The following is a 13,992-nucleotide window of genomic DNA, read 5'->3' as shown; positions in this document are numbered from 1 at the left end:
TTTGGATTTAGATGCTTAATATTGTCTATGACCTTTTAACATGTTACAGCCTTTTTAGCACAACAGATGTGCTTTACCTAAAGGAGAGTTCAACAACTATGGTATATATAATTACTATTTTTTTGAAAAAAGAAAATTTTTTAATAATATAATTTTATGAACTTGTAGCCAATTATTGAACCTTCAGACTTTTTGGTTTAATAGATGTATGGTCTCTGACCATTAAAAGTGGTAGAAATTAGATTGTTAATTTTTAGTGCAAATATATCAAGAAATTACATTCACTTTCACTGCTGGAATGAGACACAGATGTATATGTTATTTACTAGCCCACCATTCGGGTGGAAATAGCACTCAAAAGTACAGATTTAATCCAAGAGTAGAGAGCAGACTGTTCTAATTAACAACACAGAATCATAATACAGTGTAAAAAACAAACAAACTGCCTTTCTTTAAAAACAAAGACTTTCATCTGATTATCAAGATCAAATTTATTTTTCTAGAATGAAAGTCTGCTGCTTGACCTCTGTTTTCTACCTGAGATTTATGTACAGGTTGAGTCTCCCTTATCTAGAAATCCAAAACACTCCAAAATTCAAAATTCTCCATGTAGGTGGCTGAGACAGTGACACCTTTGCTTTCCAATAGTTCAGTGTATACAAACTTTGTTTCATGCACAAAATTATTAAAAACATAGTGTATAAAATTATATTGAAGCTATGGGTATAAGGTGTATATGAAACATAAATGGATTTTATGTTTTAGACTTGGGCTTCATCAATAAGACATCTCAATATGTATGCAAATATTCCAAAATCCAAAACACTTCTAGTCCCTAGCACTTCAGATGAGGGAAATTCAACCTGTATTAGTTATATAGCTTTTAAAAATAAGCTATGGAATCATAGAATCATAGAGTTGGAAGAGACCACAGGGGCCATCCAGTCCAACCCCCTGCCATGCAGGAAATCACAATCAAAGCATCCCCGACAGATGGCCATCCAGCCTCTGCTTGAAGACCTCCAAGGAAGGAGACTCCACTACACTCCGAGGGAGTTTGTTCCACTGTCGAACAGCCCTTACTGTCAGGAAGTTCCTCCTAATGTTGAGGTGGACAGTGTAAATATTGAGATTGCATCTAAAGAAAATTACTTTTCAGCACTGGTTATAAAGAAAGAGATAAATCTGCTTAAAACGGCTAAATTGGTGAACTCAAGCCATTTTGTTCTTTCTTCCTGTTTGTGTCAGGCGGTGTGCACACAAAGCACTCTATAGACATCATTGACCTCTATATGCACTAGATATACTGATTATTTATAGGTATTTCAGCCTATTTATTGTTATCTTCCTAAAGGTCAGACAATGAATTCTGAGAAGTTAAGATATGATTCATCTTCCTATACACAGCTGCAAATTAACCACAGCAAAATGGATTGCCATAATGCACAATGGATCCCTTCTCCCTTTACCTGGACACACATATCAGATATGATCTGCTTTTAGAGCCACATTCATTTCTTTCATATGTAGAGCCAGAGAATCCGCTCTTCACTGTGTGAGTTACTTCTCCCTGAAACTGTACATGGGCTGTAGTAAAAACTTGGCTAGCTAGATCCACATATCAGAGGAAGGAATGTGGTTCTGGGTATTTCAGATGAAATCTTGTACAGAAAAGACTCTTGGGAATACGGCTGATGACCCATGTGTTATTAGTATAGCTCCAAAACTGTTTGCTAGAATGCCCTAATTTTCTTTTTTAAAAGGACAGGACACTTATTTTAAAGAGTGTTTTAAAAGAATCAAGACATTGTAATGAACATAGTTCATTGATTTATTCTGCAGTTTATTTTATTAAAATTTTCCATGTAAACAATTTCTACATTAGTCAAAGTTCCAATTTAGTGTCGTAATATTAATATATATAGATATATCTTATATATAATTTAGAAAATAACTAGGAATGCATGTGGTTGTACATAACTTTACATTCTCATCTGGTCTTCCCATAAATTTAATATATAGCAACTAAAAAATAAGAACAACACAAACTAAACTGTACCAAGAAGTACATATTAAAAGTTGCCAATTACCACAGTAATTGAAAATCCCTGATCTTTGCATCTATAATGGTCAGAATATCTGAAAGTTATTCCAAAGCTTCTGGGATTTCTCCATCATCCACAATAAGCATATGAAGAATTCCTTCCCTTCTCTTCCCACTACTGATAGCTTTAATGCAACAGTTATGTTTTCCAATACTGAAATGCGTTTCCGTCCCATCTTCTACAAATTCACCCTGGTAAAGAAAAAAATAAAATGAAAACATACCCAGAAGTACTGAAATGCTACATATGTTAATTAGATACCAAACATTTTTTCTAAAGTACAAGAAGATACAGGTAAATGCTTTTCAAAGGGTCAGAGCTCCTGAAAAACATTTTGCAGTATGTTTACTGTATATACTCGATTTTAAGTCGAGAAATTTTTGACCCAAATGGCCTCAAAAATCCTGGGTAGATTTATATACTGGGCAATGCGGTACTTCGACAAAGCCTTTCCCAGCCAGGCTGCCTCCACAAGGGACAGCCCAGTTGGGGAGACGCTGGGAAGGGCAACCGATCACCCCGCAGCCTCTTCCCAGTCAGGCTGCCTCCATTAGGGAAAGTCCAGCCGGGGATAGCCTGGGAAGGGTGACTGATCACCCTGCAGCCTCTCCCCAGCTGGGCTCCCTCCACAGAGGCAAGACCAGTTGGGGACAGGCTGGGAAGGGGGATGGATCGCCCTGCAGCCTCTCTCCAGCTGGGCTGCCCCTTTAGTCCGACCTTCGACATATCCATATAAAAATCCACATTTTTGTCCCCAAAGGTTGGCCTCAACTTATACATGAGTGTATATGGTAGGTCCTAACAGGAGCATTCTACAATGGCCAGGCTGTTAAGCCTCCATGTACAAACCTAATCAAGGCCATGTTTTTAAAACTTCCATGGGAAACAGTCTATTTAAATCAGGAGTGGGCAACTGTGCAAAGGGGGGGGGGGGGATTTTTCCACCCTGTGCCCACCTGGTAGAGTACTTCCACAGACCCAAAGCAACACCGTGACACTTCTAGCTGCCATTTTGGCAGGTTTTGGGCTACTTCTTAACATTTTCTATGTGTTTTGGAAGGTTGAGGAGTCAAGGAAACAAACTGTTGTAGTCTTGACACATTTTGGGCAGTTTGGGGACAAAAAATACCCCCCCCCCCCCAATGTGGACAGTTTTTTTTAAAAAAAATTTGGGAACTTTGTTGGGCTTCTGGGGCCATACATAGTGCCCACATCTGGCCTGCAGGCAACACTTTGTTCACATTTAAATGCATGAGAATGAGTTAATTTCCTTTGGAATAATTACTATGTCTCACACTGGTAGTTCAAGGTGCATTCTAGGACTGCACTTCTACGTCAGTCTACTCAGAGGTAAATGCCACCCTATTCAGTGGAGCCCCACTTCATTAAAACCATGTTTAAGACTGTGGCCTACATTTTACAGCCATTTATTTATTTATTTATTTATTTATTTATTTCTAAGTTTGATCTTAACCAAAAGGCTGAGAAGCCTTTTCATTTCATTTCTATGTTGACTTTCTCCCAGGGAGGAACCTAAGGCAGCTTACAAGATAAAAACATTTCAAAACATCACAATAACATTAAAAAAAAAACAATTAAAACCATCTATTTAAAACAATATAAGTTAACATAAAAACATACAAAAGAGAAAACATAACATGCACCCCAAATAAGCCACCCTGTCATGATTTTAAAAATGCTTGTCTAAATACAAACGTTTTCACTTGCTAGGAAAAGGCTAGGAAGAAGGGTGCCAGCCTAGCCTCTTGCAGAAGGGATTTCCAGAGGATGGGAGCAGCCACTAAGAAGTCTCTCTCTCGTGTCCTCACCAAGTGAGCCTGCAATGGTGGCGGGACCATCCTATAATTCCATAGTACTTGACCACATAGTTTTCCTACCCTGCTGGACTTGAATAATCTTTCAAACTTTTCTTTCATTGGCTAAAAATACTTTTAAACTTATTGCATAAGATTTAAGTTACGTAGGACTGAAATCTAAGTTTAAATGGTTCTTGTGTCTTGAAATATTCTTGTTAACCTGAGCTTATAAAGGGGCAGACTTCTTGTAATTTCTGGAACATACTGCTGTCTCCATTTTAAAGCAAATGGATCAAAAATGCTGAGAAACCTTGTAGAATTTCCCATCTGAGGTTATGTCTTATAGCATTTAAAGTTTTACTCTTTTCGCTGTTGAATGAAATAGAACCTGATCTCTTTCAGAATACATCTAGCCCAGCTTCTTAACTGAATACTGTGGCTGGCAATTTTTGTTTACTAATTGGTCATATTAAGCTGGCTCCATCTTACCAGGTTCAGTTTCCAGAAAATAAAACTATTTTAATGAGTTATAGTAACAATTAGATGGAAGCCTGCTAAAAAGTATGGACCTCTTGGGATCTGGAGAAGTTGAGGAGGTGGAGGTCAGGACACAAGGGTTAATATAAAACATTGTGCTCCCAGTTTTCTACCACGTAGTACCTAGTTTAGCTAAATCTGTTCATCTCTGAAGTGCTACAAGACACTTTATTAATTTTGGTTGCTTTTTAATTGGTAGTTTTAGAATGTTTAAATGTCTCCATGTCTTAATTCTACACACATTATAAGACCATTTAATATACATCCACTATTAGTCACTCTATTTCATTTTAATTTAACTGTTTTCTCCTCAAAATGAATGTGTTTCTACATTACATACCGCTGTTTCCATTTTTTTGCCATTGCACCAAACATCCATTGTGTCTTTCTCTGAAAAAAGAAACCACAAAAGAATTGTCACATAAATTAGACAACTATTTTCTATGTCATTTAATCATGACTGTAGTTATTCCCTTTTGCCTAAGGGAGGCGGTTGTAAAAAGTGTGTCTTTTATCATGTTGGGAAAATATGTTTGGCAAAAGGCACACTTTTACAACTGTCTCCCTCTGGAAGGAGAACAGAGGTGCTTTGAGGGCATGTGGAGAGGTAAGCAGAAAGCTGCTTCTTTGCTGCTTGGTCTCAGCTTACCTTTGTATAATATTGTATAATAGCTTACCGTCTATTATCCCCTCTGTTGTAAGCTGCCCGGAATCCCAGTGATTGGACGGCATATAAATAAATCCTATTATTATTATTATTATTATTATTATTAATGCAGTAAGGCTCTTTGACTTTGCAAGAGAACCATTTTGTTACACATATGCCATACATACATATTTGTTTCATTATTTCAAGTTTCTAGTGTCAGGTTTTTAGTTTCAAACAAATGTTAAAAATGTAGCTGTGGGCCATTACATACACAATACACATCAGTAGTTTTCATGCAGTGTGCAAAACTATATTATGGGGAAATGGGGAGGAGAAGCCTAAGATGCCTCCTTGGAATACTCAAGAAGCCAAAAACAAATAAACTTCTTCAACTGTAATGGAGCAAAAGGGCACAACCTATACACAAGAAGAAGTAGGGGGAAATTAAAGTAGGGGAGAAACTGGTCTTGCTTCAGTTACATTGTGGTTCATGATTTTTGCTGCATGCATTTTGCTGCCGATGCTGCTGGCTGGGTGAATTCCGGGTAACTTCCGGCTAGAAGCCATGCTCAGCCAGCCTCTTTTCAAATCCAGGAAGCTCCCAGCTTTGCAAATCAGCTGTCTGAGCTCAGATTCTAGCCGGAAATTACCCGAGATTGACCCGGCTGGTGGCACTGGCAGCAAATTGCATACAGTAAAATCAGGATGTATCCCAAATTGAACTGAAATCGGCAGCAGTACGTCACATTTTTTTAGCTGTGCACTAAACTCCTAATTTTGAGAATCACTGATATATACAGTAGGCTGTATATATACAACATTATACTAAATATCCAGAGTATGTGCTTTTCCCATCATCATCTATCTGTGTCCACCTTGCCCAACTATACAGGCACTGAAAAAATTAACTGTCAGCCCACTAGTACTGCATAGCATATCAGGGGAGATCTAAGGGAGAATAAAGGTGTCCTTCATCCTTAACCCATCCCTGAATCTCACCCCTCTTTGAGAGGGTTGACTAGCATTACAAAGGTCCAAGCTGCCTAAAGTCACAAATGACAATACAATGCAATATATTTGTAGACAGTTCTTAGAATGCTTCTGAATCTTGTTAAACTGAAAAAACTTTTCCAATTACAACTTAGCTATCTTTCATAACTCAGTTCTTCAATATTTAAAATAGACAATAGAATTTTCCCCAAACAAAAGAGGTCACAACAAACAACATGAGTATTATTTGGAGAATACCACAACAAAGCTAAAACAAAAATACAAGCAACCATGCAAACGGTAGATTAAAACAACTTACCTAATACAACCCTAAAATCTGTACCATCTAAGTGTAATAACCAAGTGTTTGTTGTCTTTGACCTGTTCTCCAGGTACTTCTTAAGGCTCTTTCCATCAATTTCCAAGGTATATTCATATGCAAAACCACTGACTGCATCAATGTTGATGGTAGCTTTTGTTTTGGATGCTCCCACAGCAAATGTCTCTTTTCCCACCAGTTTGAACATCCATTCTTTTCTCATTACTTCCTGAACACAAAACCATACAAACAGAAATTTGCTTCAGTGCTTAAAATGTGGGTTAACATTAAATGGCTTTTCATTTTTTATACTAAATCACAAAAAATCTTAATATAAAATATATGCCTACACTCAGAAGGGTTAACTTTTAGGTGAACATTACTGTACACTATCAGACACAAAAATACAAAGACTGATCTGAATAAAGGTGTTTTGACAGCCACACAAATATTGGGTTGTACAATCCATTGATTCTCCATCAGATGTACAAGTGCTCTTTTGCAACAGATTAGACAGGTGACAATTATGAATAGAAAGACCTGGGAATCTTTCCTCCCTGCATTTGTAGAAGTCCAACAGTGCCAGTAAGGCTGTGTAAGACAACTGCCTTAAGCAGCTAATTTTGAAAGAAAGCAAATATTGTACTTTAAATAATAGGAAAGGGAAGCAACAATTGTTCAGTTTTCTACCCCAAATGACAAAATCTAACTAGTCTTGTTTACCATGCACCTTAATGTTGGATTCATGCATAGAGTGGCTGTGGTGACAGAGGGGAGCTTGAAAAACCGAACTGCCTTGCTCTTTTTCTGCAGAGGAACATTGTAGGCATGTCAGAGAAGGACACGAATTCATGAGATCTTAAGCCCCTCATTTCCTGGACATGTGCCCATAAAGGCTCTTAACTCCACCAGCTATGGAAATTGCGGTAGTTAATTCCTTCCTCCATGTAGGAGGAAAAGAAAATTAACTGGGATAGGGTGCTAAAGAAAAGCTGCCCCCAAGAAATCTAAATAGATTGCTCTCTTATGGACTATATCTCTAGCCAATAAAAGTTTAGCTATATAAAAATGGCCACTGCTTGTTTTCCAAGAAACAGTGAATATTAATGTATGACTCCTACCTTGCCATCTACGTATATGACACGCTTTCCTGAGGTAGTTCCATGCTCAAATTCAATTTTGTGAACCCCATCACTTAACGCTACTTCCCAGATAGCCACCAGGTCTGTCATTCTGTCCAGGTAACTGTAGTCAGAGCTGCAGGAATACAAGAGTAAATACACCTGATGAAGACAGAATCTACAATCCAGAGATCCCTTTTAAGCTACAATAATCTCTTCATTTTTAGCCACAACCTAAGTAATTGTTTTATATTCATGGATGCTTCCAATATGATGCTAAATTTTGGTATTGGGCCATTTTAGACATATTTTTGAGAAAAAAATCTTGTGTTTGCAATACATAAAGAAAAATTGCTTTGCTACCTTCTAAACTGGGTTGTAATCTATAAGTGTTGTCAATTCATTTACATAATGTTTATCAAACTTTTACAAACTTTAACAAACTGTGTAGAAATAGCCCCCCACCTCTCTTTAAATTTCTAAACTACTAGGGCACAGCTATCAATCTATATTAGAAACTGAACACAACACCTAGATTACAAAATATTATACAGAACATACACGTTAGTACTATGCAAAGGGATCTTGTGGCAAGATCACTTTGAATGCTGATCCAGACTAACACAGCTATGTCTTTGAAGAATAGTACTAGACCGACATTTACTAAGACATATTCATATAGCTATTTAAATAAACCTTTTCTCCATCCATTAGATTCTTATTCTTTTTAGTAGAGCGTTAATTTAAATAAGCCAATTTTTTTTTGTGTTTTAAATGCTGCAAGCCTATCATCTCTATCACTACAATTCATTTTAGTGACCTTTGAAATAGCTAAACCACTGTAACACTTTTGATAGGTCACTTGGCTCATGTATATTTACATTCTGAAATGCATACATTTTAAAAAGTTAAAAATAACTTTTTAAAAATACATCTCAATTTTTTGTGTACAGCATCAATGCATTGATTATAAACTATTTTGATAACAGCAATTCTGTCACTATTAAAATTTGAGAAGGCCTTCCAAGGCTTCTTACACAGAAGAGTACTTTTTACCTTACATCATCTTCAAAGTCAGTACTCTCATCATGGGATGCCATAGTAATCAAAACGGCCTTTAATCCAATTAGCAGCAAGAAAAGAAAAAAGCAGAACACTGGTAGCAGTGAACAGATGTTGAAAACTAGAACTCCTTGCATTAGGAAACAATCCTTTTCTAGTCTTTCCCCTTGTGTTAGTACAACTTTTAGTGTTCCCGAATTGTACAATTTAACAAAATTCTCCTTCAGGACAGTACACAAGGCAGTTGTAAATCTAAGTCATTTAGGTCTGCATCCAAGTACAGATGGGATAAGAATCACAGAGCCTTCCATATTTGATGGACTGAAAGTCCCAGCAGCCCTGGGCTGTACAGCCAATGGTTAGGAATATTGAAAGCCCTAGTCCAACAACAGACCTGGAGGACCAAACAATTACTTCGGTAAAATATGCATTGCTTTGTTTACTATTTAGCTATAGTTTATAAAAAACAAAAACAAAAATAGCCAATTCAATGCTCGGGGGGGGGGGAATCAAAATCTGTATTTTGGTAAGCCAACCAAAAAGGTACAAAAAATCTAGGCAAGCTTTCAAGTCTTTAGAACTCTTCATCAGTTTTTTTGTAGTACCAGCCTATAACATTTCTTATGACTTACATACACTTTTGTGTACAAATCCCTTTTGTCTGCAAAGCTTGTGCCGTAATCAATTTGTTCATTTATGCAATATCGCACTAAACTGTTATAGGACTATTATTCCACTTTTACTGCTAGGGCTGTCTCCTGTGGCATTCTGGAGTTTATAGTTTAGTGAGGCCTAAGAATTCTCTGGGTGACTATTCCCAACTGCAAATCCCAGGTCTCCATAAAAGCAGAATAATAGTGCTATAACAGTGTAGTGCGGTATGCTAATTTGTTATTCTATGATTCTATTTCGATCCAGTTCCACAGCTCAAGATTATGCCTCCAAGTGGCTTCACACAGATTGTCAACAAAGTATGTCAGAACTGCTCTGTGAAACTTTACATGACATGTCCCCATGAGCAGAGCTTTCCTCAACAGCCACTTTTGGGGATCACAGTGAGAAAAAGAAGCAAACCATTTCAACACCAGCATTGGTACTCCTGTTAAATGTACCAGATGATACAATTAGATGTAATGGTCCCAAATAAGAGATGCTAATAAAAAGTCAAGGCATATCAAGAAGGAAACATTGCTTCATGTATCAGTTGAATATACAGATCACCCTTCCAAGACTTGTAAAGCAGTCTTCATAACCAAGACGTCAGGCAAAAGATCAATTAAGGTCACATCTTCCTAAAACTGCTCTGTCCATTTTCAATCAGCTTCTTGAAAAAGAAGCGACTGAATATTCGATGCAGCTCCCTTGTACAGAGTCAAGGTCCTGATCGATCCAGTTCACCAGTGTTGTCTATTCTGTGACAGCTCTTTACAGCACCACACAAAAAGACAATAAATGTTGTCTACGGCTGCATCCACACTGCAAAAATAATCCAGTCTGATATTGCTTTAATAGCCATGGCTCAATACTATGGAATTCTGGAAATTGTAGTTTGTTGTGGCACAGAGCTCTCTGACAGAAAAGGCTAAATGTCTCACAAAACTACAGTTCCCAGAATTCCATAGCACTGAGCCATGGCAGTTATGGTGTCAAACTGGATTATTTCTGCAGCACAGATGCAGCCTGCATAATGGTTAGAAATGGGTAAATACATACAGGGGACCAGCGATAAGATTTGTGCTCATCCAGACCATTTAGAAAGATTTGTGCTGATGTTCTTTTTATGAATGGGCCAGAGATGGTGGAGGTTGATTAAGAGGGAAAGTACAGCAAGATGTTCCACATCAAATTCATTTATTATTGTTATTTCATTTATATCTCACCTTTCCTCACAACTGGGACTCAAGGCAGCTTACAAAATAAATAAATAAAATGCATACATAGACATAAGCAGAAACATGAAAAAGTTACTGTTAAATGTGATTAAACTGTCACCACTGAAAACAAAATAATTAAAAATGCCTATGATAAAAATCAATAGAACAGTATAACATGAAAACCCCAAAGCCTGTTGGAATAAAAAGTATGTCAGCTGCCAATGAAAGGACAACAAGAAAAGGGCTACCCTACCCAAATTCTAGAAGCAGGCACCAAAAGGGACCTCTCATGTGTTCCCACCAGAAATATCTGTGAAGGTGGTGGAACTAAAAGAAGGTTCTCCCTGGAAGATCACAGAGTTCAAGCAAACTTATATAGTGGTCCCTTGGCATCCTTATCTGCTGGGGTTTGGTTTCAGCATCTCACCCCCATATCAAAACCCATAGATGCTCAAGTCCCATTATATACCATAGCATAGTACAATAATGTCTGTTATATGAAATGGCAAAATAACGGTTTGCTTTTTGGATTAAAAATATATGCTGTGGTCCCTCCACATTCACTAGGGTTAGGGATGAAGGACTCACGTGAATATGGAAAACCCACACATAAAAAGTACTCTTCTTTTTACCTAAGAGAACACCTCTCTAGGAATCTCCAGGTCCTTCAGTGCAACTCTATGTTCAACATCTGCCAGAAGTTGCTCATAGAATCACGCTGGAGGACCTACAAATGCCTAGAGAAGTGTTGCTTCTAGCAGTCTCTAAGTCCTCCAACACAACTCTATGGTCAACTTGTGGCAGAGTTGTGCTGGAGGACCTAGAGATTCCTAGAGAGAGCGTATTATATAGTCAAAGCCACAAACGTGGAGGGCCGATTGTATACTCAAGCCATGGATGGTTGAATCCTTGGATGCAAAATCCATGGATGTGAGGGCTGACTGTATAAGATACTGTGTGCTCTTGTGTTCTTTTTTCTTCTGCCCAGTAAGTAGACAGATTGGTTGTGTTACAAGTTTAAACACCAAAGGAATAGTAGGGAAAGTTTTTCAATTTTATTTTGCTCAATTGACATCCATGGTGCTCTAGATTCTTCTTCAGAGAGCTGAAGAAACTGTGTTAAATCTTCTGTACCCGGATATGAATTTGGCAAGTGGGGTCTAGTAAGGAAAGATACATTAGCTTCCCCAACCCGAAATAACAAGGACATGTTTGTCACAGCTTTTTGTTGTTGGTGTATCCCTTCAAGTCGCTTATGATTTATGATGGCCCTAAGGCAAAACTATCACAGGTGGTTGAGGCTTTTAGGCTACGTCCGCACTGCAGAAATAACCCAGATTGACACCACTTTGACTGCCATGGCACTGTGCCATGGAATCCTGGGATTTGTAGTCTGTTGTGGTGACAGAGCTCTTTGACAGAGAAGGCTAAATGTCTCACAAAACTGTAATTCCCAGACTTGGGCAGCATTCAGCCACGGCAGTTAAAGTGGTGCCAAACTGGATTAGTTTGAGAGTGTGGATGCAGCCTTGCCATCCCCCTTTCGCAACTAAATAGAAAAACGTTTCATGTTTAGAGCAAAGCAATCACAGAGGCTCATTGCTCCCTTTCCAAAGAGTGCTACACTTTGAGAACAACCAAGGCAGGTTTCTAGGATACCTAAACATGACACAAAACACACATCAACACACAATCCAGAGCAGCTTCCTCCTCTGCCTTTTTGGTTGAATCCTCACTGCAGAAATAATCCGGTTTGACACCACTTTCGCTGCCTTGGCTCAAAGGTATGGGATCCTGGGCATCTGTAGTTTATTGGTGCGCCTGAGCTCTCTGACAGAGGAGGCTAAACGTCTCACAAAACTACAGGTCACAGAATTACATAGCATTCAGCCATGGCAATTCAAGCGGCAGTGAAGTGGATTACTTCTGCAGTGTGGATGAAGCCAAAGTGGCGTCAAACCGGATTACTTCTGCAGTGTGGACACAGCCAAAGTGGCGTCAAACCGGATTATTTCTGCAGTGTGGACACAGCCAAAGTGGCGTCAAACCGGATTATTTCTGCAGTGTGGACACAGCCAAAGTGGCGTCAAACCGGATTATTTCTGCAGTGTGGACACAGCCAAAGTGGCGTCAAACCAGATTAGCTCAATTAAATGAAAATAAAATAAGATGTCCCACCATCACCTTCAATACATTATTTTGGGCGAAGGAAGGATACGAGTCACCTTTAGTCAGTAATAAAAGAGGGTGCAAAGTGTTTAATCCGGATTCATACCGACGGAGGGGTTTCCACATATCTGTTCCTGGGATGGGGACAGGGGAGGATCTGGGGAAGGGAGGTCCCAAACACACTGCAGAAATAATCCAGTTTGAGACCGCTTTAACTGCTTTGGCTGAAATGCTAGGGAATCCTGGGAAGTGTAGTTCTGCGAGGCCTTTCGCCTCCTCTGTCAGAGGGAGCTCTGGTGCCACAATGAACTACAATCCCCAGGATCCCCTAGCACTGAGCCAGGGCAGTTAAACCGGTCTCAAACTGGGTTATTTCTGCAGTGTGTTTGGAGCAGAGGGAAAAGGAGGAGGAGGAGGAGGAGGAGGAGGAGGGAAGAAGGCTGTACCTGGAGCCCCGGGGACGGAGGACCTGGAGGCTATCCGGATCTGTGGCGCCTCGCCCGGGCAGAGCTCCAGCTCAGGAGGAGGAGGAGGAGGAGGAGGGCCCTTGAAGCAGAAAGGAAGAAGAGCCTGCCCGCTTGCCTCTCTTCTGAGGCGGCCCTTCACGCCATCCCGATCCCCCAAGGCTCCCAAAATGGCGCCCGGGCCCAGGAAGAGGAGAGGGAGGCAGGGAGGGAGGGAGGGAAGGCTGGGCCAGGCACAGGCCTCTCTGGCTGCATCCAACTGCAGGGATAATCCATTTTGAGACTGCCTCCGCTGCCCTGCCTCAAGGAGAGGGGCGCCTGGGGAATAATGCCGTCTCATGAGAGTGGAGCCTTCTCTCTCAGAGAGCTCAGTCTCCTGACACATATTTTAGGGAGGAAAAACAATCAAATGCACAGATATAGGATGGGGGACACCTGGCTGAAGGGGACTACATAGAAAGGGATCTGGGAGTCCAAGTGGACCACAAGTTCAACATCAGTCAACAGTGTGATGCGGCAGCTAACAAGGCCAATGCGATTTTAGGCTGCATCAATAGAAGTATAGTGTCTAGATCAAGGGAAGTAATAGTGCCACTCTATTCTGCTTTGGTCAGGCCCCACCTGGAATATTGTGTCCAGTTCTGAGCACAATTCAGAAAGGACATTGAGAAAATGGAGCATGTCCAAAAGAGGGCGACTAAAATGGTGAAAGGTCTGGAAACCATGCCCTATGAGGAATGACTCAGGGAGCTGGGTATGTTTAGCCTGGAGAAGAGAAGGTGAAGAGGTGATATGATAGCCCTGTTTACATACTTGAAGGGATGTCATATTGAGGAGGGAGCAAGCTTGTTTTCTGCTGCTCCAGAGAACAGGACCATTTTGTCC

The 13,992-nt window shown here is 39.7% G+C and overlaps 1 protein-coding gene across 3 annotated transcripts; it reads right to left on the bottom strand.

Moving 5' to 3' along the window:
• Positions 1–1,826: 1,826 nt before the first annotated feature.
• On the bottom strand, positions 1,827–13,295 carry FAIM (Fas apoptotic inhibitory molecule). 3 transcript variants are annotated; one of them, XM_089520195.1, is made up of 6 exons: positions 13,090–13,295; positions 8,595–8,653; positions 7,539–7,674; positions 6,418–6,646; positions 4,800–4,849; positions 1,827–2,296 (listed from the first exon to the last, which is right to left on the bottom strand). In XM_089520195.1, the coding sequence occupies exons 2-6, from the start codon at positions 8,636–8,638 to the stop codon at positions 2,147–2,149; spliced, it is 609 nt and encodes a 202-aa protein (XP_089376321.1). In that variant the 5' UTR covers positions 8,639–8,653; positions 13,090–13,295; the 3' UTR covers positions 1,827–2,146. The 3 variants fall into 3 exon arrangements, with proteins under 3 accessions (XP_089376321.1, XP_089376322.1, XP_089376323.1); XM_089520196.1 differs by lacking the exon at positions 13,090–13,295 and adding an exon at positions 10,481–10,499; XM_089520197.1 differs by lacking the exon at positions 8,595–8,653 and having other exon boundaries at positions 13,090–13,294.
• Positions 13,296–13,992: the final 697 nt, after the last annotated feature.

This window comes from Sceloporus occidentalis, unplaced genomic scaffold, assembly GCF_023333645.1.
Source record: "Sceloporus occidentalis isolate IW3139 unplaced genomic scaffold, rSceOcc1.0.p SCAF_4, whole genome shotgun sequence".
Classification (NCBI taxonomy): Eukaryota; Metazoa; Chordata; class Lepidosauria; order Squamata; family Phrynosomatidae; genus Sceloporus; species Sceloporus occidentalis.
This window is presented reverse-complemented; position numbering and strand designations above follow the sequence as displayed.